Here is a 26,976-nt window from a genome sequence, read left to right on the forward strand (position 1 = left end):
CCTAGTCCGATCCCACCGTACACACCATCAGAATATCGGAGGAATGAGCGTTCGGTTTCTGCATGCTGGTCTCATATGGGAAATAAAGAGATCACTCAGCCAATGGAAATTCCCGGAAGACAGAACCCAACTTGGGAAGTGATGTCATGTGTTGTATTTCCGGATGGAAACTCGGCTGATTAACCCAGAGTCAGAAGTCAGAAGAGAGGAGGTACCCAACCAGAGAGGAGGAACCCGACCAGAGAGGAGGAACCCAACCAGAAGAGAGGAGGAACCCGACCAGAAGAGAGGAACCCAACCAGAGAGGAGGAATCCAACCAGAGGAGAGGAACCCGACCAGAGAGGAGGAACCCAACCAGAGAGGAGGAACCCGACCAGAAGAGAGGAACCCGACCAGAGGAGAGGAACCCAACCAGAGAGGAGGAACCCAACCAGAGGAGAGTTATCAGCGGAGCTCCACTTCCACCTCCAGAACAGAACACCATCAGCCAGGTATTAATTTCCCAATTCACCCCACTAACCCCCATTCACCCCTCTGTCCCCCCACTGCCTCCCATCAACCCCCCTGTCCCTCCACTGCCTCCCATCAACCCCTCTGTCTCCCCACAGCCCCATCCACCCCTTTGTAACCCCATCCTGCCCTCTGTTCCCCCACTATCCCCCTGTGCACCCATTTGTCCCCCACTGCCCCCCTGTACACCCCATTGTCCACCTCTCTGCTCCCTGTCCTCATATCTGTCCTCCCTGTCCTCCCATTATTATTATTATTATTATTATACAGTATTTATAAAGCGCCAATAGTTGGCTCAGCGCTGTACATTACAAAGGGGGACAGAACATGTGACAGAACAATACCAATACAATACAAAACATGAGGGGATCGAGGGCCCTGCTCTTTCGAGCTTACAATCTAGGAGGGAGGAGATGGTGGCACAGGGGGAGATAGCTGTGGGGGATGGAGTGGTAGGAAGAGTGGAGGAGGTTGGCAAGTTAGCAGGGGGTGGGGTAGGCTTCCCTGAAGAGATGGGTTTTCAGGGTGCGCCTAAAGGAGAGGAGAGTAGGTGATAATCTGATGGGTTGGGGCAGGGAGTTCCAGAGGATGGGTGACACCCTGGAGAAGTCCTGGAGGCGGGCATGGGAGGAGGAGACCAGGGAACTAGAGAGAAGGAGGTCTTGTGAGGAGCGGAGTGTGCGTGTTGGGTGGTACTTGGATATTAGGTCAGTGATGTAGTTCGGGGCAGTATGGTGGACAGCTTTGTACGTCAGCGTTAGGATTTTGAATTTGATCCGTTGTGCAATCGGAAGCCAGTGGAGGGATTGGCAGAGGGGGGTGGAGGACACTGAATGGAGGCCAGTGGAGGGATTGGCAGAGGGGGGTGGCGGAAACGGAGCGGTTGGAAAGGTGAATGAGTCTGACAGCCGTATTCAGGATGGACTGAAGCGGGGATAGCCTGTGGTGAGGCAGGCCAGTGAAGAGGGAGTTGCAGTAGTCGAGTCGTGATATGATGAGGGAGTGGATGAGCTGTTTAGTGGTTTCTGGGGTTAGGAACGTGCGGATTTTGGCGATGTTGCAGAGGTGGAGTCTGCATGTTGCGGAGGTGGAGTCTGCATGAGTTTGTTAAAGATTGGACTTGGGGCTGGAAGGATAGGTTGGAGTCCAAAATGACACCAAGTACTCTGGCCTGCAGGGCGGGTTTGATGGTAGCATTGTTCGATGTGATAGAGAAGTCAATGGGAGTGGTGTCCGGGCTGGGGGGAAGACAAGAAACTCGGTTTTGGAGAGATTCAGTTTAAGGAAGTGGAGCGACATCCAGTCTGATATGTCGCTCAACAGGTGTGTGATTCGGGCGGAGACCGAGGGGGTGAGGTGGGGGGTTGGGAGATAGATTTGTGTGTCGTCGGCATAGAGGTGGTAGTTGAAGCCGTGAGAGTGTATGAGTTGGCCAAGGGAGGAGGTGTAGATGGAGAAGAGAAGGGGCCCGAGGACAGAGCCTTGAGGGACCCCAACAGAGAGGGGGAGTGAGAGGGAGGTGGTAGCATTATAGGTAACGCTGAAGGAGCGTTGTGACAGGTAGGATGAGAGCCAGGAGAGAGCAGAATCTCTGAGGCCGAGGGAGTGTAGTTTTTTGAGGAGGAGGGGGTGGTCGACTGTGTGGAAGGCCGCAGAGAGGTCAAGGAGTAGGAGCACTGAATAGTGGCCATTAGCTTTGGCGGTTAGCAGGTCGTTGGAGAGTTTGAGTAAGGCAGTTTCCCATCTGTTCCCCCACTGCTCCATGTCCACCCCTCTGTCCCCTCACTGTCCCCCTATCCACCCCTCTGTCCCCTCACTGTCCCCACAGCCCTCCATGCACCCCTCTGTCCACCTAATGCCCCCATCCACTCCACTGTCCCCCCATTGCCCCCATCTACCCACCCATTGCCCCCCTGTACCCTCACTACCCCCTGTCCACCCCTCTGTTCCTCCACTGCCTCCCTGTTCTCTCCTCTGTCCTCCCCTGTCCACCCCTCTATCCACCTACTGCCCCCCGTCCCCACCTCTGCCCTCCCACTACCCCCTGTCCACCTGTCTTTCCCCCCACTGCTCCTCATCCACCCCTCTATTACTCTACTATCCCCCTGTCCACCCCTCTGTTCTCCCACCTCCCCCCCTCTGTCCCCAACTGTCCCCCTGTCCACCACTCTGTCCCCCCACAGCCCCCCTGTCCTCCAACTGCCCATGTCCATCTATCTGTCCCCCACTGCCCCCCTGTCCACCCCTCTATCCCTCCACTATCCTCCTGTCCACCCATCTGTCCCTCACTGTCCCCCTGCCCCTCCCTCTGTCCTCAAGTCCACCACTCTGTCCCCCATCTGCCCCATTCATCTATATGTCCCCCCACTGTCCCCCTGTCCACTGCTTTGTCCCCCACTGTCCCCCCATCCACCCCTTTGTTCCCAAACTGCCCCTGTCCACCTCTCTGACCCCCCACTGCCCCACTGTCCACCCAACTGTCCCCTCACTGCCTCTACTGCCCTCCATACACCCTTCTGTCCCCCAACTGCCCTCTGTTTTCCCCTCACTGCCCCCCATCCACCCCTCTGTCCCCTTACTGCCTTCCTGTCCACCTCTCTGTCTCCCCACTTCCTCTCCACCCCTCTGGCTCCCCATTGCTCCCCTGTCCCACCACTACCCCCGTCCACTCCTCTATCACTCCAATGTCCCCCAGTCCCCCCCTCTGTCCCCCACTATCCCTCTGTCTCCCCCCACTGCCCCCCTGTCCCCCTCTTCCACCACTTTGTCACCCCACTGCCCCTCATCCACCACTCTGTCCCCCCACTGCTCCCCTGTCCCCCATCTATCCCCAACTGTCCCCCTGTCCACCGCTCTGTCCCTCCACTGTCCCCCCATCCACTCCTCTGTCCCCCACTGCCCCCGTCCACCCCTCTGTCCCCCCACTGCCCCCCTGTCCACCTCTCTGTCCCTCCTCTGTCCACTCATGGCCCCCACTGCCCCCATCCACCCCTCTGTCCTCCTACTGCCCCCGTCCACCTCTCCGTCCCCCCATTGCCCCCTGTCCACCTCTCTCTCCCCCCCTCTGTCTGCTCATGGCCCCCACTGCCCCCCATCCACCCCTCTGTCCTCCTACTTCCCCCCTGTCCATCCCTCTGTCTCCCCACTGCTTCTGTCCACCCCTCTGTCCAACCACTGCCCCCCTGTCCACCCTTCTGTCTCCCCACTACCCCCTGTCCACCCCTCTATCTCCCCACTGCCTCCCTGTCCTCCCCTCTGTCCCCCCTCTGCCCCCTCTGCCCACCTCTCAATCCACCTGCTGCCCCATTTCCAGCTTTGCTCTGTGTATTCAGAATTCCCCGCCATGTCATGCCTCTTTCTATGCTTTCAGATATAGGTGACCCAGTTGGTGAGAACTTTTATGGGGCTCTCAGGGTATGCCCACCCCCCTGTCAGGGGCCCCCACATTGGTTCCTGGACTCACCCATTCCTCTCTTACAGTGGGAGCTGGAGGTGATCGGGGAACATCCTCTCCCTGATCCCTCTGCGGGTAATGAACCCCAAAGTCACTTGTATCACTTCAGGGTCACAGCTGTAATTTCCTGGCTGCTGCAGCTGCGGATGCAGCTAATCAAGCACAATTTGTGGTTGATCAGCTGCATTGGAGGGCAAGGGAGACATTGGGGGTCCAATAGACATCCAATGTCTCCATAAAGAGGACCTGTCACCTGCTCATGCTACCACATAGCTGACTTGCTAAATCCTGAGTAAACAAAAAATAAAATAAATGTTAAAAAATGTTGAGTCTCCGGCATTCACCCGTGTCCATATCATGATACAAACCCCCAGCGTGTATGGAGACATAAATGGTGTCACACATGTGAGGTGTCAGCGCACACGTCACAGGGACATGAAGAATTGTAGAACCATCATACATGACGATGACCTGTAAAGGCTTTTAAAGGGTGATTTGTGGTGAATGTTTGGAGGCCATAGATTTGTGTGATTTCCCAGGCGGATGCAGTTCTAAGGATGGACATGTTTGGTATCTATTTACTCCATGCAGCCCCATCTTTTATATTTCACCAACAAATTGGGGATTTTATTGTGTTTGCACTAAAATCATTTCAGTGTATTTTTTTCCTGAAAACTTGGGTTTGATGAAATAGCCGAGCAAATATTGTGCGCCATAAAAAGTGTGACTGCTGCCTCTTCATTCTTCAGGGTCTCTGCTTTCCGAGAATAGAGGGCTGATTGGTGGGTTTCCAGTCATTCATAGTAAACAATGGCGACTGATGCAATCTTTCACGCCGCACAATATTTGCTCGGCTGTTCATCAAATGCATATTTCCAGGAACAAATACAATGAATCTTAGTGACACCAACACAATATTTCTCCTCATTGTTAGGAAGATAGAAAAGATGATGTGATGAGAAAATAGATACCAAACATGTCAAAGCTGAAAATTGTGCGTACCCAGGAGAGAGAGAGAAACTGCAGTACCTAAAATCTTCCATAGGTGGCACTTTCAAAGCTTTTCCAGGTCATCAGTTTAGAGTTCCCCTTGAATAACACCTCGAAAATTATTGGTGTCAGTCAGATGTTGTCGGTGATACCTCACATGTGCCACACAATTGCTGTTTCTGTACACATGTGTGCCCTATGCGCATGCTTGCATTCATGTGTGTGATGCGCACAAAGGACAGGTTTGCTTTACACTTTTTTTATTATTTTTATTGATTTTATTACAATTTGATTTTTCATAAAACATTTTAATTTAACTTTATTACTATTACAAGAGGGATAACAAGAACATTTATAAATGGACCTCGGCAGACGAGGGGTTAATGAATGAGGTGAAGTCTTGCTGACCTCCATCATCCAATCATTGTCAAGCTATCTGCAGAGTCATATTTCCTCACAATCACTATGATGGGGAAAGCTTCTCTGAAAGGTGCAACTTCCCTTGAAAAGTGAACAGCCTGTCTGCCTTTTGTAACCCCCCTCCCCCCCCCCCTCTGTCTGTACACTGAACTGTCCATAATGCAGCTCTGGGGCCCGCTAATGATCCAGCACAGCTGACATACATGACATTCCTAATACCCCTCCCCCTCCTCTCCCACCATGCTTACTACAGACCAGCAGTCTACAATATCCCTTTGCACCCCTCCCCCTCTCCCTGCACACTGACACAGGAGGGGGGATGGTGAGGGACAAGGCAGGGGGGAACATGTTCTCATGTAAGATGACTGGATGAGAATTTGAGCTTCACACGGCCAGGATTGGACTTAGGAAATAAGATGTTTAGGTTTCATTATTTCACAGATAACAGACAGAAATACTGAGCAGACACAATGCACACCATGGAAGATGATTTTAATAAAAAGTAAAATTGTTTATTGAATGTTGCAGAAGGAACAATGTGCAAGAGGTATGGAGGGAACTGGGGAAAAGTCTCCTATGACAGACTGTATCCAGAATATAAATGGGGTTCAGATCATCCATGAAACTGAGGATACTAAGCGTCAACTGTAACAAATATGTAAATGTGCAAATGGTCAAACTGCCATCCAACAAGAGAGGCCTCATAGTGGAGACTAAACAGAAGGCAGCTTCTTCAGGAGAGGTGAAGAATCAGCCTTCTTAGATCCTGAGATTCGCAGGGAAGAGCATGCTGTATTTCAGGCCCTTAGGCTCCATTCACATCTGAGCATAGCATTTTTTCACATATTTTACAATTGTAGCATGTTTTTATACAGCGTTTTTAGCCATTTTTGAGCTTTGGCTTTTCTGTGTTTTAGTTTTCCCATCAAATTTTAGTGTTATTTTTTTTAAATTATTATTATTATTATTATTAGTAGTATTAATGTATTATTATTTCGTTTTCTGTTAGGGTGAGGGGTAAGATTAGGGTTAGGATTAGGGGTTAGCGTTTGGGTTGGGGTCAGTATTTTATTTCTTATTTCTTCTTATTAATTTATTTATATTATTTCATTTATTGTTTTCTTTTTTTTCTTTCTATTTATTTTTTTGTAAAGGTGGTAATAATAATAATAATAATAATAATAAATGTAAAATAAATACACAAATACATTAACCACTTGCCCTCCAAAGGATTTACCCCCCATAATGACCACTCCTATTTTTGCTACTCAGCGCTGCACTAATTCAACTGACAATTGTGCGGTCGTGCAACGCTGCACCCAAACTAAATATCCGTCCTTTCTTCACACAAATAGAGCTTTCTGTCGGTGGGATGTCATCACCTGTGCGCTTTTTATTTTTCAAGCTATAAACAAAAAAAGACCAAAAATTTTGAAGAAAAACAATATTTTTTACTTTTGGCTATAAAAAATATTAAGTAACCTCAAAGTTAGTTATAAATTTCGCCAAAATGTCTCCCGCTCCATGTTTATGGAAAAAGGACCCCAATAAGTGGATATTGATTGCTGTGTGTGACCGTTATATCGACTGCAGACTATGGGGAGATCATGGGGTGTACACAGCTTGTACTTCTCACTGCACAGCACATTTCTGGGGGGCTAAGATACCAGGACACCCCCAAATACCAGGACACCCCAAATACCAGGACACCCCCAATACCAGGACACCCCCAATACCAGGACACCCCCAAATACCAGGACACCCCCAAATACCATGACACCCCCAAATACCAGGACAGGACAAATAACCCCAAATACCAGGACAGGACAAACACCCCAAATACCAGGACAGGACAAACACCCCCAAATTCCAGGACAGTACAAACACCCCAAATACCAGGACAGCACAAACACCCCCAAATACCAGGACAGTACAAACACCCACAAATACCAGGACAGGACAAACACCCCCAAATACCAGGAAAGGACAAACACCCCCAAATACCAGGACAGCACAAACACCCCCAAATATCAGGACAGGACAAACACCCCCAAATACCAGAATAGACCTCACACTATGTTTTATATTTTTGTGTGATTAACCCCCTAATATCTATACCAGACTCAAAGTGTCTTTCATGCATTTTTGGGGGGCTCTTTCATGGAGCAGATGCCATGGAAGGAGTGTCACCCAAAGAAACAGCGGTGTAGACATGACCCGTCATTACTGGGGTCACTCATATACAAGGTGTGGAGTGACAGAATTTAGGGGAAATACAAGAATCAGCAAAACCCCTCATTGTTTCCCTGTCAGCCCCACAACCCCTTGTCCTCCCTACTGTCCCCACACTGCCCCCTGTCCTCCCTACTGTCCCCCACACTGCCCCCTGTCCTCCCTACTGTCCCCCACACTGCCACAAGTTCTCCCTACTGTCCCCCACACTGCCCCCTATCCTCCCTACTGTCCCCCACACTTCCCCTTGTCCTCCCTACTGTCCCCCACACTGCCCCCTGTCCTCCCTACTGTCCCCCACAATGCCTCCTGTCCTCCCTACTGTCCCCCGCACTGCCCCCTGTCCTCCCTACTGTCCCCCGCAGTGCCCCCTGTCCTCCCTACTGTCCCTTGCACTTCCCCCTGTCCTCCCTACTGTCCCTACAATGCCTCCTGTCCTCCCTACTGTCCCCCACACTGCCCGCTGTCCTCCCTACTGTCCCCCACACTGCCCCGTCCTCCCTACTGTCCCCCACACTGCCACAAGTTCTCCCTACTGTCCCCCACACTGCCCCCTGTCCTCCCTACTGTCCCCCACACTGCCCCCTGTCCTCCCTACTGTCCCCCGCACTTCCCCCTGTCCTCCCTACTGTCCCCCACACTGCCAAAAGTTCTCCCTACTGCCCCTTGCACTTCCCCCTTTCCTCCCTACTGTCCCCCGCACTGCCTCCTGTCCTCCCTACTGTCCCCCACACTGCCACAAGTTCTCCCTACTTTCCCCCGCACTGCCCCCTGTCCTCTCTACTGTCCCCCACACTTCCCCCTGTCCTCCCTCCTGTCCCCCACAATGCCCCCTGTCCTCTCTACTGTCCCCCACACTTCCCCCTGTCCTCCCTACTGTCCCCCACAATGCCACCTGTCCTCCCTAATGTCCCCCACACTGCCCCCTGTCCTCCCTACTGTCCCCCACAATGCCCCCTGTCCTCCCTACTGTCCCCAGCACTGCCCCTTGTCCTCCCTACTGTCCCCCGCACTTCCCCCTGTCCTCCCTACTGTCCCCCACACTTCCCCCTGTCCTCCCTACTGTCCCCCACACTGCCCCCTGTCCTCCTTACTGTCCCCACACTGCCCCCTGTCTTCCCTACTGTCCCCCACACTGCCCCCTGTCCTCCCTACTGTCCCCCACACTGCCCCCTGTCCTCCCTACTGTCCCCCACACTGCCCCCTGTCCTCCCTACTGTCCCCCACAATGCCCTCTGTCCTCCCTACTATCCCCCACACTGCCCCCTGTCCTCTCTACTGTCCCCCACACTGCCCCCTGTCCTCCCTACTGTCCCCCACAATCCCCCTGTCCTCCCTACTGTCCCCCACAATGCTCCCTGTCCTCCCTACTGTCCCCCACACTGACCCTGTCCTCCCTACTGTCCCCCACAATGCCCCCTGTCCTCCCTACTCTCCCCCACATTGCCCTACTGTCCTCCCTACTGTCCCCAACACTGCAGCCTGTCCTCCCTTCTGTCCCCCACACTGCCCCCTGTCCTCCCTACTGTCCCCCACACTGCCCCCTGTCCTCCCTACTCTCTCCCGCACTGCCCCCCTGTCCTCCCTACAGTCCCCAACACTGCCCCCTGTCCTCCCTACTGTCCCCCACAATCCCCCTGTCCTCCCTACTGTCCCCCACAATGCCCCCTGTCCTCCCTACTGTCCCCCACACTGTCCCCTGTCCTCCCTACTGTCCCCCACAATGCCCCCTGTCCTCCCTACAGTCCCCAACACTGCCCCCTGTCCTCCCTACTGTCCCCCACAATCCCCCTGTCCTCCCTACTGTCCCCCACAATGCCACAAGTTCTCCCTACTTTCCCCCGCACTGCCTCCTGTCCTCCCTACTGTCCCCCACACTGCCACAAGTTCTCCCTACTGTCCCCCACACTGCCCCCTGTCCTCCCTACTGTCCCCCACAATGCCCCCTTTCCTCCTTACTGTCCCTACAATGCCTCCTGTCCTCCCTACTGTCCCCCACACTGCCACAAGTTCTCCCTACTGTCCCCCGCACTGCCTCCTGTCCTCCTTACTGTCCCCCGCACTGCCCCCTGTCCTGCCTACTGTCCCCCACACTGCCCCCTGTCCTCCCTACTGTCCCCCGCCTCCCTACTGTCCCCCACACTGCCACATGTCCTCCCTACTGTCCCCCGCACTGCCCCCTGTCCTCCCTACTGTCCCCCACACTTCCCCCTGTCCTACCTACTGTCCCCCACACTGCCCCCTGTCCTCCCTACTGTCCCCCACACTTCAACATGTTCTCCCTACTGTCCCCCACACTGCCCCCTGTCCTCCCTACTGCCCCCTGTCCTCCCCACTGTCCCACACTGCCCCCTGTCCTCCCCACTTTCCCCCACAATGCCCTCTGTCCTCCCTACTGTCCCCCACAATGCCCCCTGTCCTCCTACTGTCCTCACACTGCCCACTGTCCTCCCTACTGTCCCCCAAAACGCCCCCTGTTCTCCTTACTGCCCCCCACACTACCCCCTGTCCTCCCTACTGTCCCCAAACTGTCCCCTGTTCTCCCTACTGTCCCCCACACTGCCCCTTTTCCTCCCTACTTTCCCCCACAATGCCCTCTGTCCTCCCTACTGTCCCCCACAATGCCTCCTGTCCTCCCTACTGTTCCCACAATGCCCTCTGTCTTCTCTACTGTCCCCCACACTGCCCCTTTTCCTCCCTACTTTCCCCCACAATGCCCCTTTTCCTCCCCACTTTCCCCCACAATGCCCTCTGTCCTCCCTACTGTTCCCACAATGCCCTCTGTCTTCTCTACTGTCCCTCACACTGCCCCCTGTCCTCCTACTGTCCCCACACTGCCCCTTTTCCTCCCTACTTTCCCCCACAATGCCCTCTGTCTTCTCTACTGTCCCCCACAATGCCCCCTGTCCTCCTACTGTCCACACACTTCCCACTGTCCTCCCTACTGTCCCCCACAATGCCACCTGTTCTCCTTACTTCCCCCCACAATGCCCCCTGTCCTCCCTACTGTCCCCAAACTGTCCCCTGTTCTCCCTACTGTTCCCCACACTGCCCCCTTTCCTCCCTACGGTCCCTCACAATGCCCCATGTCCTCCCTACTGTCCCCACACTGCCCCCTGTCCTCCCCACTGTCTTCTGAACTTCCCCCTGTCCTCCCTGCTGTCCCCCCCACCACCCCCTGTCCTCCCTACTGTCCCCCACACTGCCCCCTGTCCTCCCTACTGTCCCCCACAATGCCCCTTCTCCTCCCTACTGCCCCCCCCCCCCACTGCCCCATCCTCTCTACTGTCCTCTGCTCTGCCGTCTGTCCTTCCTACTGTATGTGGGTGGGGGGCTTATTGGAATCTAAAAGCCCCCCCATGTGAATGAGTATGGGGTACATGGTACTGCTACCTATTCACAAAAAATAAGTGTAGTGTAAAAATGACAGGAGACGTTCTGTGACAATTTATTAAAAATAACAATTTAAAAAAAATGTCCCCCGAATAGATCCAACGTCACTCACGATGCCCGCCTCCATCGCTACCCGGAAAAAGGAAAAACTTGTGACTCCGGATCCCGCCGTCTGACAGCTGCCCCCTCCATGACAGTTCTTATATGCAGTCATGACATCACATCTCTCCGCCTACAAGGCCTTGCTGGACACACAGCAAAAAGACACAAAAGATGCCCCTGGAAACGGTTTGGGAATGTCTCGGCTTATCCGTGTGTCTATGGGGCAATTGTTAGTGTTCAGATCAGCATTTTATACCAGATATTTATTTCCCCCCAAACAATGATATATTTTCTGAAAGCAGAGACCCCGGAGATTAAATGGTGGCAGTTTATCAAATGCATATTTTCAGGGAAAGAAATCCATTGAAATGAATGTTAGTGTGTGCAAACTCTGTATAATGCCCAGTCATTGGTGAGATAGAAATGATGACGTTGCATCGAGTAAACAGATACCAAACATGTCCAGACTCCAAACTGTGCGCACCTATGACATGGCAAAGAACTATGGGGGCTGAAATCTGCCATAGGGGGCGCTCTCCAATCCTTTACAGGTCATCAGGTCTATATAATGTGTAGTAACCTGTGAATGATGGCCCTCGACTTATTCCTCTCACTCAGACATGATGTGCCATGCAATGGCTGCTTACATACGCTTGTGTGCTCATTTACATTTGTTTGTATGTGCGGGGGAGGGGGGTAACTATATACCAAGAGAGCTAACAAGTCCTCTATGCAATAGCATCAAGCAGCTGGCAAGACCTCTTCATGAAGACCTCAGGGGTCTATTAGACCCCCAATGTCTCCCCTGCCCTCCACTGCTACTAACCCAAGACCTCCTCATGAAGACCTCAGGGGTCTATTAGACCCCCAGTGTCTCCCCTGACCTCCACTGCTACTAATCAAAGACCTCCTCATGAAGACCTCAGGGGTCTATTAGACCCCCAGTGTTTCCCCTGACCTCCACTGCTACTAATCCAAGACCTCTTCATGAAGACCTCAGGGATCTATTAGACCCCCAATGTCTCCCCTGCCCTCCACTGCTACTAACCCAAGACCTCTTCATGAAGACCTCAGGAGTCTATTAGACCCCAAGTGTCTCCCCTGCCCTCCACTGCTACTAACCCAAGACCTCTTCATGAAGACCTCAGGGGTCTATTAGACCCCCAATGTCTCCCCTGCCCTCCACTGCTACTAATCCAAGACCTCCTCATGAAGACCTCAGGAGTCTATTAGACCCCCAATGTCTCCCCTGCCCTCCACTGCTACTAACCCAAGACCTCCTCATGAAGACCTCAGGAGTCTATTAGACCCCCAGTGTCTCCCCTGACCTCCACTGCTACTAATCAAAGACCTCCTCATGAAGACCTCCGGGGTCTATTAGACCCCCAATGTCTCCCCTGCCCTCCACTGCTACTAACCCAAGACCTCCTCATGAAGACCTCAGGGGTCTATTAGACCCCCAGTGTCTCCCCTGACCTCCACTGCTACTAATCCAAGACCTCCTCATGAAGACCTCAGGGGTCTATTAGACCCCCAGTGTCTCCCCTGACCTCCACTGCTACTAATCCAACTACAGCAGTCGGGAATGATGGCTCTGAACCTGGAAGTGACAGAATGTTTGTCATTTCGGGGTTCATTCATCACAGATGAGATCGGGGGATCAGATCCTCTCCAAGCTCCTCCTGCTTAGTAAGATGAAGTGGTTTACCGATGTTCCTCCGTCCTGGACATCCTGGAGGAAACACGGCAGGCACCAGCAGGGGGGAGGGGCGGCACATTCTCTGTATTGTAAAGTGATTGGCTGCTTCTATAGCTGCCCGGATCAATTTTACATGACCGCTGGCTGAAATAATAATACAAACCTCATTTGTGTTTAACCCCTTGAATACCAGAAGGATAAGAAATGTACCTTAGTAGACGAGGGGGCGGGTAATGAGGTGAAGCTCTCCTGACTTCCATCAGCCAATCATGTGGAAGCAAAATTGCAGTCAGTGCAGATCTCCATAATGTTCCTCTCTGCCCCCCACCAACTTCCTTCTAACCCCCTCAACAGAGCTACGACCTTCTTTTAGTTTTGTGTTAATTAGACCTCAGCAGGCAGTTGTCACCGACAATCTGTCCAAGAGTTCCCTTTATTGTCCCAGCACCTCAATGCATCCTTTGACCCCCCCCACCCTAGTAAAACAGTCCCAGCACACAGCTAACCCTTTGATCGCCCCTCATGTTAACCCCTTCCTGCCCAGTGTCATTAGCACAGTGTCAGTGCTTTTTTTTAGCGCTGATCACTGTATTGGTGTCACTGGGGATGTCAGTGACACCAAGTCAGTTTCCCCCAGTGTCAGAACTCCCATGCCAAGATTAAAAAAAATGGTGTGGGGGCCCCACAGAATCCATACCAGACCTTTATTCTAGCATTCAGCCCAGCAGGTGAGGAAAGGGGAGGAGAACGAGCGAGTGCCCCCCCCGTACCATATCAGGCCACATGCCCTCAACATGGGGGGGGTGCTTTGGGGCAAGGGGGCTCCCATCATCTGAAACAGAGCCTTTTTTTAAAAATAATTTTACTGGTGCTGCAGCGGCAGTGGCGGTGATGGTGGACATCGTGATTGGTGTTGGATCTACTGCGGGGGACATTCTTTTAGTTTTTCCTTTAATAGAGGACTTGTCACAGACCCTGTCCTGTCTTTTTTCACACTACACTTTTTGTTTTTTTGTGAATGTGTAGCGGTACCATGTACCCCATACTCCTTCACATGGGGGGGGGCGGGATCTCGGGTCTCCCTTGTTAAAGGGGCCTGCAGACCCCCAAAACCACTGGCCAGGGTTGTAGAGAAGGGGCCCTTGTCCCCATCAACATGGGGACAAGGTGCTTTGGGGAGGAGCCCCCCTGCCCCAAAGCACCCCCCCATGTTGAGGGCATGTGACCTGGTATGGTTCAGGAGCGGGGGGCGCTTGCTCCCCCCCTTTCCTGACCTGCCGGGCTGCATGCTCGGATAAGGCTCTGGTGTGGATTTGGGGGGACCCCAAGCCATTTTTTATAAAAAACTTTGGCGTGGGAATTCCCATCAAAATCCATACCAGACCTGAAGGGCTTGGTATGGATGGGAGGGGGGACCCCATGCCGTTTTTTGATTATTTTTTAATTGCCGGCAATTCTTTTACATTCAGCTGTCAGTGGGGAACCCTGCAGACAGCTGAAACATTGCCGCATGGTTGTCACTACTAAAATACCGCATGACTCGATCAAATACCTCCTGCAGTATTTTAGTGGCGGTTACTTTTTCTGACCTCCGGAACGGATTAATTGGTTTTCAGTGCATTCCTATGGGAAACCGCGTTTCGGTTTTTGAATTTTTTGCTATACAAAAAGTCCCGCAGAACAAATTAAATTCCTAAACCGAGGTATGCCTCTGTGTGTGTATATATATATATACAGTATGTGTGTATTTACATAGACATGGCTTAGTCTGTATATTCTAGGGACATGTGGTGTCAATTAGTCGTACGTTGGCTTGCACCCCTCCCCCTAGGTTGTATGAGGATAAGGTCTCACATGCATTTAGTACATAAAGGTTTAAGTATGTATAAGTTAGGAATGGAAGTCCTTTACACTGTAGGATTCCCTGATTAACATATTCAAATGAAAAAGGAGTTTACATTGAAATCCATCTATTGGCGTCTGTAATATGATGGGATTCAGATGATAGGTAAAGTTCTATTCTATCATGTATATCATTGCTTTCACATGGACCATGCCATCCCCCCACCTCTGATGGAAGATCAGTGTGGCTCTGAAAAGGGGCCCCGAGTATTGGATTTCAGAGAAGGGGGGGGAGCAAGGCTGAAAGTGTTTTCCCTGCATAGGCATTTGTCTCCAGAGACTCCAGTATAGTGGGACTATAAGACGCAGGAGGAAACCCAGCTCACTTTTAGGAGAAGGTGGGGGCTGAATTGCTCCTAACAGAGTACAAGGAAGAGAACAAAGACTGGAGGGGAGACGCTTCCATGAGGAAGAGCTGCCCACTGCTATACACACACATGATTCCACACAATTCCTATCTCAAGAATATAACTACACTTCTATTATTATTCGTTTTCATTCTGGATTTGAAGATTATTCTTGTAAGCTTGCTTGCTATTTCATTATTAAACCCATTTTCAGTTTTTACACAAGAATTGGAAGGACTTTCTATTTTGGACTTTTCTCCCCAATATAAGTTTACAGAATATAGAGACAATTTCGATATTGAACCCATCCACATACAGAAAGAGAAGGGCCCATGGAGATGGCACCGTGTGTGTTTAGTATGACTTTAATGAAGAGATTGCATTGCCCTCCCTGAGTCTAGCACTAGTTCCCCCCCGAGTAGATGTCTCTCCATTGTCTGGATGTATTGGGGACAGTCGGGGTTCACCTCTCGCCCGCTGATTTTCTAAGGCAGATGGATTCCCTGTTTGTTCTTCTAGAGGGTCCTTAAAAAGAGGTTCTCACTCTTCCGGGTCCATTATTTCTGATTGAATTTGAAAGGTTCTAAGTGGATTGAACAGATTGTTTTTCAGGCCTATGAATTACGTGACAAAGTGCCTCCTTTCCATTACTGAAGCCCACTCCAGTAGTGAGCACTTCTTGGGCTTCTCATCATCAGGTTCCTGTGTCTCAGATCTGTAAGTCCTGCTCTTCAATGTATATGTCCTCTAAGTTTTACAAGGTCCATGTATCGGCCAGTTCATCCATTTTGTTCCCCAACCTGCAAAACCTCTGCTGCAGCCAGAACTCATTTATTTAGTGGTGGAATCCCTACTGTCACTAAATGAGAGTTTTTGGTTTGGTGGCTAGGATACTGGAAGCCACCGCCATCCTAGCAACCGAGGAAGCTGTTCGGACCTTAGCAACCAATGATTGTCACAAAGCATCATTGGCTGTTACGTAGGTTTCACCATAACAACCCATGATGCAGTGCAAGTGCCTGCGTCTTAGCAACCAATAAGGTGGTGCCGCACAGTCCCACTGGTTTCTAGGACACAGGTGGCCAGGGTATGGGATTTAGCGATGAAGTAGTGACATTTAGACAATTTAGTCAATGACCTCACCTGGAAGCCCTTTATTTCACTTTCAGCTGTCAGCATGGGAAATGTCATTTGTGGACAGAATATGTTGGGATAGTCTTGGTGGTCCGTGTGTTTTCTTTGGCAAGTTGGAGGAATATAAAACACCGGATGCCATGATTATTATCTATGATGGGGTCTCTGTTGTTGGTTAGACTTTATCATGGTGTTTATTTTCTAGTTGACCTTTTTCTTGTAAATGAGTAACCAGACATACTATGTACCTCTTACACATTTATGTAGGGGGGCAGATGTCTGGGGGCCCCTCTTACAAATCTTCCCTGCAGACCCTCACAACCACTGAGCTAGAATTGGGGGGAAGAGGCCTTGTCCCCATCAACATGGCTAGGCAGCCTGTGGTACCCTTCTGATGTTGAGGACATTTGGCCTGGTATGGGTTAGGTAGAGGGCTACCACTTGCTGACCCCATTTCCTGGCCAGCCAGGCTTCCTGCGTAGATATGGATTAGCTATGGATTTTGGGGAGTCAAGAATAAGGGTCGGGTATGAATGGTGAGAGGAATTCCAGCCACTTTGTATTGTTTCTCTCTGATTTTGTTTTTCTACATTCTACAGGTATGCCATTTGACAGGCAGGTCTGAAGCATTACTAAAGGATTTGTTTTTAATTAAAATAACACACATGGTACCCTTCCCTGCTCCCTGCAATGGTACTGCACAGAGCAGCCCCAAACCTCCTCTTCTGGGGTCCCCTGCTGGATATTTTAAGCTCTTTTTCTTCTGTTTCTTCCCTGTAGCAAGCCACTTGCTCTGGGGGCTGGCATGTGGACTAGCTCCCCAGGGCCGGTCTGCGTGTGTCTATAGATATACACAGAGTGGCTCAGCCCCACCCCCTGCTCTCAGGATTTACCTGACAGTAGAAGGAGCCAATGGTTCCCACTGCTGCCCGATCCTCCTGTGAGAAGAGAAAGATGGGAGAAGAACCGCAGTCGGGCTCAGTGCTGGATCAATGCAGGACTCAGGTAAGTGTTTGGTTGGGACACAGAAAGTGGCAGAACATTGTTTACCTTAATGTGGGGAATGCTTTAAGGGAAGAAAAGATTTTATGTTCAGGGCCAGTTCCCACCATAACCACCTGCAGACCAGTGACGTGCCCATACGTTGCCGGACCTTCGCTGGTGATACTGGGATGATGGCTGCAGCTGAAGAAGTCATCCCGGTGTTGTTTATTAGAGCCGAGGGTCTGCTTTCTTATAAAAGCAATCCAACCAGATAATTAGCCGCTGGATTGCTTTTACAAGCAGCGGGAAGGGACCTCCCCCCTCCCACCACCTTCTGTGCCCTCTCAGCCTCTCCTGTCCCATAGAAGCAAACAGAGGCCAGATTGGCCCTGATGGCCTCCATGATGCAGGAAGATGGAAGTGATGAGCATTCATCCCTTCTGGTTTTCTGGAATATAAAATGGTAAGGCCCCTTTCACACCGGGTGGGCCCGTCAGCGGATCCTCTTGCTCAGCGGGGGATCTCTCTGCTGATCGCTGTTGGGCAAATGGATGAGAAGCCTGCGTCTGCTTCGCTTATACAGAGCGGACATGGACACGGCCCGCTGTCCTCTATGGGCGGTCGGACTGCCATGTGATCCGATCCAATGGACAGAAGGGGAATGGATCCCCATCTGTCTCTTTTTGGTGGATCGGATGTCAGCGAGTGTAAAGGGACACATATCCATTTACACCTGCTGCTCCATAGAGGAGAATAGAGGTTCTGATCGGGTCCGGACCCAATCAGAACGTCCGTGTGAAAGGGGCCTAAAGTATCTGATTACACTGATCTTGGTGCGATCAGATGTTAAGGGCAGAGGAGAGATTTGGAGGCTAATACACCCCAGATCTCTCCATAAAGAGTACCTGTCACTGCCTATTGCTATCACAGGGGATATTTATATTTTCTGTGATACCAATAAAAGTCATCCAAAAAGAAATATAAAGCGACAATGTCAACAAAATAAGTGGATATAAATATGCAGCCCCCCCCGCCCGTGCTTGTGAGCAAAAGGTGAATGCGCGAGACATGCCGCACGCTTTCTAACAGCGATGGTCCCACACATGTGAGGTAACACCGTGAACATCAGATCGAGGGCAGTAATTCTAGTACTAGACCTCCTGTGTAAATCTAAAGTGGGGCCCTGTAAAGGCTTTTATAGCATCTCCTGTGGATAATGACATTTACGTCATTTGTGGCTGTTGCAGGCGTGCGCACTTTTAAAGAATGACACGTTTGGTATTTATTCACTCGCCATAATATACATTTTTTAAAATTTTACCAAACAATTTGGTGTTACATTGTGTTTTTTTAAATCCAAATTTTTAAAAATGTATTTTTCCCCAAAATTTGCACTAGAAAAAACAGCTGCGCAAATACCGCGTGTAAAAAATTACAACACCCTTCATTTTATTCTCTAGGACCTCCGCTATAAAAAGTCTATAACGTTTGGGGGCTCTAACTGATTTTCTAGCAAAAAAACTGTTTTCTAAAAAATATTTTATTAATATGAGAAGAAAGAAGATAAATCTTGAAAAAACGTAATGTCTGCTCCATTGTAGAGCACACGATTGTGATCCCTTGCTCTACGCAATATGTCTTCTTTAAGACGGAAATCGACTAGGCAACAAATTATGTCTCTCGGGGGGTCAGTCTCTCTACCTCTCCGGTGCAGTGCCCTATGAAGGCGTTCAAATTCAATCGGAGACTCTTGAGGTCTTTCTAGCAGATCATTAAAAATGGTTAAAATCGTTTGGGTGAGTTGACCTGAATCAATTATTTCAGGGACACCGCGTACCCTTAAATTATGACGCCGCCCCCTGTTGTCTAGATCTTCGATGTGACGATCAAGCTCTCTTAGGTGCATAGTGTGCAAATCTGCCATATCTGCGAATATCATGAATGGCAAGGTCTTGTGTGATGGCTTTATCCTCCACCGCTTCAAGCCTTTGGGCTACTGCCTGCATGTTGATATGTAAATCTGCTATTGCAGCAGAGAGGGTCTCTTTAATATCTGATGCAACCGCTTTCAAATCCTCTATAGTGAGAGGTGGGGTGTCAAGATGACCGGCTGCGGGTATTGTGGCTAGGTTCCTGCTTTGCGAGTGAGGCATTTTATGGAGTGACTGTGTGGGAGAAGCAGGGGTGGAGGCCTCATTATGTTCTGGTGTCTGAGACCGGAATAACTCTGGGATGCTGTGACTCGTGGAACCGGTTGGCCTGCGGGGGGATCTGGAACGTGGGGTATCGGGTCTCTTATCTGGTTTCCCCATAGTAGCGGCGTCTCTCCTTAATAGTATCAATACTTCCACCTCCTTGTGTCGGGGCTCCTGTAACTAAGCCACCATGTTCTCTGTGTCCAAGCTTGGCCCCTCAGTGCTTATAAACTTATGTGCTACTCTGTGATAAGAGCAGGGGCCACAGTGAAGGCCGCAGATTGTATGTGGCGGTCAGTGAGCACTGATCTTGTTGTGTGTATAAACTCTGCAGAGTATTGAATCCCGGGTTCCTCAGGGGGGGGTGCCAGGGGCCCCTCTATATTCCCCAGGTGCAGGACTGCAGGGATGGTGGCTCTTGCTGGCCCTCTGGTGGCTCAGTGAGGCCTATTGTAGCGAGGGTGCCTTCGAGGCCTTTATTACAGGCCGTGTCCACTGGTCTGAGTGGAGGGGATCCGATAGGCCGGGGGGGAGGATTGCCTGTCATTCCGGGAAGAGGGTCTCTGGTCCACAGGGACCACCTCCCACCTCAAACCGCACTCACCCGGCTCCTGTGTGGTGATGGGTCGAGCTGCCGCCATGCGGCTCCAGAAGGCCGCACCAGGCCGCGATGGATCGCCGCCGTGGCAGGGGGGTGACACGCACCTGGCTCACCTCCGTTGTGCACCCGCCCGTGCCGCGGTGACCCCGCCTCGCGCTCCGGGTCCGCCGCAGCCCGGATGAGTTCAGCCGCCGCTTCAGCAGGCCGTGCTAGGCCGTGATGGAGCGCCGCCACGGAGGGGGGCGATATGCACCCGGATCACCTCTGCTATGCACCTCCTAGTGATGCGGTGATTCCGCCTCTTGCTCCGGGACTGCAGCCGCCCGGATGGCAGCAGATTATCTTTTCCTCCATCGGAGTTCCGGATCATGGGGCTTGTCCGGTCACCATCTTGGAAACGTCCCCTCTTGGACACTCCCGCTCTAGCAAAAAAACTGATTTTGAAAAGTAAATAAAAATGGTCAGAAAAGGCCTGATCTTCAAGTGGATACATTGCACAGGAACGTGCTGCGCATGCAATGCTCTGTGCGTTCCAGTGCGATTCACATGCTATCTGGGTGCAGTATGATTTCACACCATTCATTTGAATTGGCTGAAATGGCACCAGACCACAGCTAAAGTTGTGCTTGGACTACTTCACAAAACACACAGCAACCGGACCGCATGGAACGTCAGTACTTCTGTGCCATGCCATCCAGTGCAGGAAAATGCCCTGTGATTGTGGCCTGCGTTTGGGGTGTCGTTAGCATTGCACTGACACCAGGTGGGGGACACAAACATGGACCTCAGATTTCCCACATCACATTCTGGTATCAACTGGTCCTCAGAACCACTCTAAACGCATAAGCTTCATAGATATTGGGACACGATTGTCGGCACCATTAATCAAGCTTTTTTCAATGACATCAAACTGAACCCAAACCCCTTCACGCCTGAAGGTACAACAAATGTTCATGCCTAAGCACAATTTTGCAGCTTTGACATGCGTTAGTGAAACCGTCATCACAACTACTTTGTGCATCCAGTTGGTAAATGGTAATGGACGTCTCCTGATTTTATTTTTATGTGATCAAAGGAAAACAGGCCCAAAATAGTGAAAATCATTTTTTCTAAAGTTAGCTGTATATTTCTTGCTGCTGCCATAACCTACCACCAAAGGACAACCCCCAACAATTCTCCTGCCCCCGACGATGGCAGCAATACCTCGTATGTGTATGTTAGTTGCTGTTTGTACCCGTAGTACAGCCCAGGAACAGTACTGCGCAGTTTTCTTTACATTTTTTTTTTTACCTACTAAAACACACCGACACTAACTGACACTGATACTAATTTACATAAATAAATAACCCCCCCAAAATACTGACTCTGACCTTAACCTTTGACCCTGACCTTGACCCAAACACTAACCCTGGCACTGTCCTAGATCAAACCTTCATCTACGTATTTTTTATTTTTTTTTATTTTAAATTACTGTTATTATTATTATTATTGATTGATTTTTTACACACTGTTGTTTGTCTCTCTCTCTCCTCTCAGAGAAAAACAAAATGTAAGAAAACACGTGGGGCGAGCTTCACAGTGACTCCTCACTGTGATAGCCAATCAGAGGCTCACAGCCATCAGGTGACCCAGAGTTGGGAGTTCTGAGTTTTGATCATTAGTATGGGACCCAGAGCTCTCAGTGAGACCCCCGCCTCTGTGCTGGGAGCTGGCCATACAGCGTGCTCCCACCACAAAGACAGATATGCAAATATGCAGCCCCAGGGAAAAAAAATCCAGTCCAGTGGGGCCGTATACTGTATTTGCGTATGCTCGGTGTCAAGGGGCTGAGCAATGTGTTCTAGGTACCTTAGAAGGTGTGATTACACAGACGTATACTAAGGTGGCCATATCTAGGGCTTTGTGTCAGGCATGGAAACTTATGTTGCTAGACTGGGAATCTCCAACCCCACCCAGTTCCCAGGAATGGCTTCACCATATGAACATCACCCAGCATTATTTTCCAGCATAGGGGGTTGCCCTGGAAAATTTGACAAACTGTGGGATAGATGGATGAGTACTCCGGGTCTAGCGCCCATTGAGCTAGTATTGTATAAGATGGTAATGTGATGCAAGGTGTACTCCTATACTTTTGAATTTTAACATATTATTTTTCTATCCCAAGTGGACCATGATGGCTGTGAAAACCCAATAGCATAAGGCTGTTGTGCGCTATGTTACACGTTTCTGACTTTGGATGTGTTTCATTATCTGACAATGCATGTCGTGATACTGATTGTACTCAGATGTCAACTCTGCAATGTTTTGGATGTTTTCATAAATTTTCTTTTTAATTAAAAAAATATAGAAAACATCTTTATTTAGCCCTTTATATGGAATTCTGACTTTTTTGTTTTTCTGTACAGGTGGATTGAAGAACCAAGTTTTCGGTCATGCTGGTCTTCATAAGTACAACTCAGTCACATGGGAAACGAGCCAAATGGATGTCTTAGGTGACGGAACGTCTTTATCGTAGTTCACTGGAGGATTCACACAGGACACAAGACATATCAGTGTTCTCAATGTTGTAAATGTTTTGGATCCTCTTCAACATTGATCCCCCCTCAGAGGACAACAGGAGAGAAGACATTTCAGTGTTGTGGAAGTGACAATGCTTTACAATGTAGTTCAACCCTTGCATCCATAACAATTATTTCAAAAGCTATTTCTTGTTTGGATTGTGATAAAGGTTTTACAATGAAGGCAAAACATATCACACACCAGAAGGGTCACACTGAAGAGAAACCTTTTCAGTGTTCTGAGTGCAACACAGCTTTTACAACAAAGGGTAATCTTACCAAACACCAGAGGGTTCACACCGGAGAAAAGCCATATCAGTGTTCTGAATGTGATAAAACCTTTACATCGAAGGATCAACTTATCACACATCAGAGGAGTCACACCGGAGGGAAGCCATATCAGTGTTCTGAATGTGATAAAACCTTTACATCGAAGGATCAACTTATCGAACACCAGAGAATTTATACTGGAGAGAAGCTATATCAGTGTTCTGAATGTGATAGAACCTTTACATCGAAGGATCAACTTATCACACACCAGAGGGTCCACACTAGAGAGAAGCCATATCAGTGTTCTGAATGTGATAAAGCTTTTGCAATGAAATGTAATCTTATGAAACACCAGAGGATTCACACTGGAGAGAAGCCATATCAGTGTTCTGAATGTGATAAAGCTTTTGCAATGAAATGTAATCTTCTGACACACCAGAGGATTCACACTGGAGAGAAGCCATATCAGTGTTCTGAATGTAATGAAACCTTTAGATGGAAGGGTTATCTTCTCACACACCAGAGGATTCACACTGGAGCAAAGCCACATCAATGTTCTGAATGTGATAAAGCTTTTAAAACTAAGTCAGAGCTTATCACACACCAGATTGTTCACACTGGAGAGAAGCCATATCAATGTTCTGAATGTGATAAAGCTTTTACAATGAAGTCCAGTCTTATCACACACGAGAGGATTCACACTGGAGAGAATCCATATCAATGTTCTGAATGTGATAAAGCTTTTAAAAGGAAGTCAAATCTTATCACACACCAGAGGATTCACACTGGAGAGAAGCCATATCAGTGTTCTGAATGCAATACCACTTTTAGAGAAGCATCATCCCTTATCAGACACCAGATGATTCACACTGGAGAGAAGCCACATAAATGTTCTGAATGTGATAAAGCTTTTAAAACAAAGTCAAGGCTTATCATACACAAAATAGCTCACAGTGGAGAGAAGCCATATCAGTGTTCTGAATGTGACAAAACATTTACAACCAACAGCAGTCTTATCATGCACCAGTATACTCACACTGGAGAAAGGCCATATCAGTGTTCTGAATGTGGCAAAGCTTTTGCATATAAGCTTAGCCTTATCATACACCAGAGGAGTCACACTGGAGAGAAGCCATATCACTGTTCTCAATGTGACAAATCTTTTAAACATAGAGAACAACTTAACACACACAAGAGGGTCCACACCAGAGAAAAGCCGTAGCCGTGTTGTAAGTGTAACAGATTTTTTTACATAAGTCACATGTGATCATACACCAGAGGATTCACAGGCTTCAGCTGCAGGAGGTAATGGGGAGAAGGGGGGTTTAAAGGGGTAGAATCCCAAGACTATTTTACCTTTTGACTATTTTTTTTCAGACAAGTATCAACAGTGAATTGTGTTTCCTAATGATTTTAATCTCTATCCTTTTTATGGAGCTTTGACTGAACATGTAATATATTTTCATCATTCATTAACTGAGCTGTGTTCCCAAATGTTTTCTTCATTGTCAGATCCTGGGCTAATGCATTACCAACACTGCCTCAGCACCAAGACTAGGTAATGGTCAAGTGGCATCTTACCAAGCCTCCAAAGCCTCAGTGGGAGAGACTTTTCTAGATTCTGCTGACTATTCCAATATCCGTCTAGCTTGAGGGCTCCAGCTACGCTCACCTTGTCCATGCCTCCCTTCACATATTCCACCTCCCCTCCAATGATCAATGCCTTATTTCCAGGTTCCTCCTCCTCTTATGGATGACAGCTTTACAGGTAGGACTGCAACAGGGACAACAGCCATTGAGAAATCTCTGTTCAGTGAGAAATCAAATTCCTAAGCTGGTGTAGGCCTTCCAACACCAATTCACTGCTCTTTGTTTGGGATGTGTTCAACAGTACCACTTACACCCAGCTGGCTGCTTGTGTTCCATCTTGTCCTGCCACAAGTCTAAGGGATTCCATCAGGAGAAGATTGGACTTCCTTATTATATTGTCTCTCTGTTCAGCTATTGCTCCTCTCCATAGACCAATCACATACTACGACTGCATCTTCTGGGGGACTGAAATTCCTCTGACTCGGGTTCTCTTCAATGACTCTGAATAGTCAATTCTCTTTTTTTGGGTAGATATTGTTTGTGAAGAACCCTTTTTTGACCCTAGAAATATTCTGATGTTGACCCTAAAGTGTAACTATGGTTAGAATTAATATTTACATAAAGGGTGCAATCTGTCCTGAACCACTTATGGTGATGTCCCAGTTCAGCACATTACACCTTTAGGATTTGTAATCTACCCAAATGCATTATACATCAGTTTCTCATGTCAGAGGGCTTTAATGTGGTAGAAAATGTGGATACGTATATTTTATTTGTTTTTCTAGGTAACACTTGTGATGTCACTACACTCCTAATGTAAATACGATGCAAAAGAATTCTGTTTTTGTTGCTTTTACAGTGTTCTCCTATGCAGCGATCTGTTAAAACATTGAAAGCCCGGGGGGGGGGTGATGATTCCGGTTTGTGTGCTTAGTGCTGAATGCCGGCTGTTACAGAGCCTCCGATACCTGGATCTGGTAAGACCGGTGCCGCTTTAATATGGCCCTGGGACCAATAGCCACTATCCCAGCTGACACTCACGTGGTTGTTTTTCTGAGTCCTTCTTGTAACATTTTATGACTTGTTGATCCTGCCAGTAGAGACGTTATTTTTCTACTTCCTGAAGGAAGGAAGCCGTCCTAAAAATGGCAGCTGGAGGGGTTGAGACAAATCAAATAACACTGCTGGGGTGCATACAACTGTCAGCTTTTATTCATATGGTCTAAACCTTTGTAGAAAGGAACAAAACTGTTGCTGGAACTGCTTTACAAGTGTCAGTTGAAGTTGATTTGAATGTTTTTTTGTCTCTTACTGAACCATTTGGCATGTTTAACCTTCTTCCTCTCCAGGCCATTCTCCAGTTTTCAGCACCGTGACATTTTGACTGACAATTACTTGGTCATGCAACATTGCACTTAAATTCATTTTATATCCGTGTTGTGATAGATAGACATTTCTTTTGCTGATATTTAATCATTAATCATTGTTTTTTTTTTCTATGAAAAAAGTTTCCCTTAGTTTCTGCTCTAAAACTTTACAAATAAATAATCTTCCTTCTTAAATGTAGGCCAAGGTATATTACTCTACTTTTGTTTTTGGTAAAAAAAAAAATATTATTTAGTGTGTGTGAAAGTTATGGAGTCTCCAAACTATGGCAAATACACTGTATTTCAAGGTTACCAACCCAGATGTTGTGAAGGCCGGTCACATTTCTTGAGGTCCTAAAATGCCAGGACAGTACAAACACCCTCCAAATGACCCCTTTTTTGGAAAGTAGACACTCCGGGGTCTTTAGCAAGAATTGTGGCTATTTTTGTTGTAGTTGTAATTTTGTGTCACTTTTTTTGAAAATGAAGCAAGTAAATAAAAGATGTTTTCTTCACATAGTTTTCATTTTAACAAGTTATTTCTCACACACGGCTTAGGTATACTTACAATTACACTCCAGAAAACTTTCTTCTACTCCTCCTGAGTAATACATAGAGGGGCCCTGTGACGGAGGTGTGGGTGGAGCAGAAGACACGCGGAGAGCAGGAGTACACACAAGGCTTTTATTGAAACACATAGGAGCACATGACTGGTAGAGCAGAGTTCTGTTAGACAAAGGGTTAAGTCTACACACAGGATGGGGGCACAGTGGGGGGGCACAACTCTGGCTGGCAAAGGAATTCAATCCATATCACAGGGTTGGCAGAATTCCAGCAGACAAAGGGTTAAATCCTCAGCACAGGGTTGGCATACATCAGGAATGGCAGAACTCCAGCAGACAAAGGGTTAAATCCTCAACACAGGGTTGGCACACAGCAGAGATGGCAGAACTCCAGCAGACAAAGGGTTAAATCCTCAGCACAGGGTTAGCATACAACAGAGATGGCAGAACTCCAGCAGACAAAGGGTTAAATCCTCAGCACAGGGTTAGCATACAACAGGAATGGCAGAATTCCAGCAGACAAAGGGTTAAATCCTCAGCACAGGGTTAGCATACAACAGGAATGGCAGAACTCCAGCAGACAAAGGGTTAAATCCTCAGCACAGGGTTAGCATACAACAGGAATGGCAGAACTCCAGCAGACAAAGGGTGAAACCCTCAGCAC

General features: G+C 48.9%; 1 protein-coding gene across 1 annotated transcript; it reads left to right on the top strand.

Annotated features, from left to right (window-relative positions):
* LOC149436231 (uncharacterized) lies at nt 1-26,264 on the top strand. The gene is made up of 2 exons (XM_089661830.1): nt 1-492; nt 22,370-26,264. The coding sequence occupies exon 2, from the start codon at nt 22,701-22,703 to the stop codon at nt 24,012-24,014; it is 1,314 nt and encodes a 437-aa protein (XP_089517956.1). The 5' UTR covers nt 1-492; nt 22,370-22,700; the 3' UTR covers nt 24,015-26,264.
* Nucleotides 26,265-26,976: the final 712 nt, after the last annotated feature.

The sequence above is a fragment of the Staurois parvus genome, unplaced genomic scaffold (genome assembly GCF_062004578.1).
Source record: "Staurois parvus isolate SC_StPar_1 unplaced genomic scaffold, SC_StPar_1.0 ptg001396l, whole genome shotgun sequence".
NCBI classification, from domain to species: domain Eukaryota; kingdom Metazoa; phylum Chordata; class Amphibia; order Anura; family Ranidae; genus Staurois; species Staurois parvus.

Excerpts from the sequence above, each read along its gene's own strand:
- LOC149436231 (XM_089661830.1), top strand. The coding sequence starts at position 22,701 with ATGAAGGCAAAACATATCACACACCAGAAGGGTCACACTGAAGAGAAA.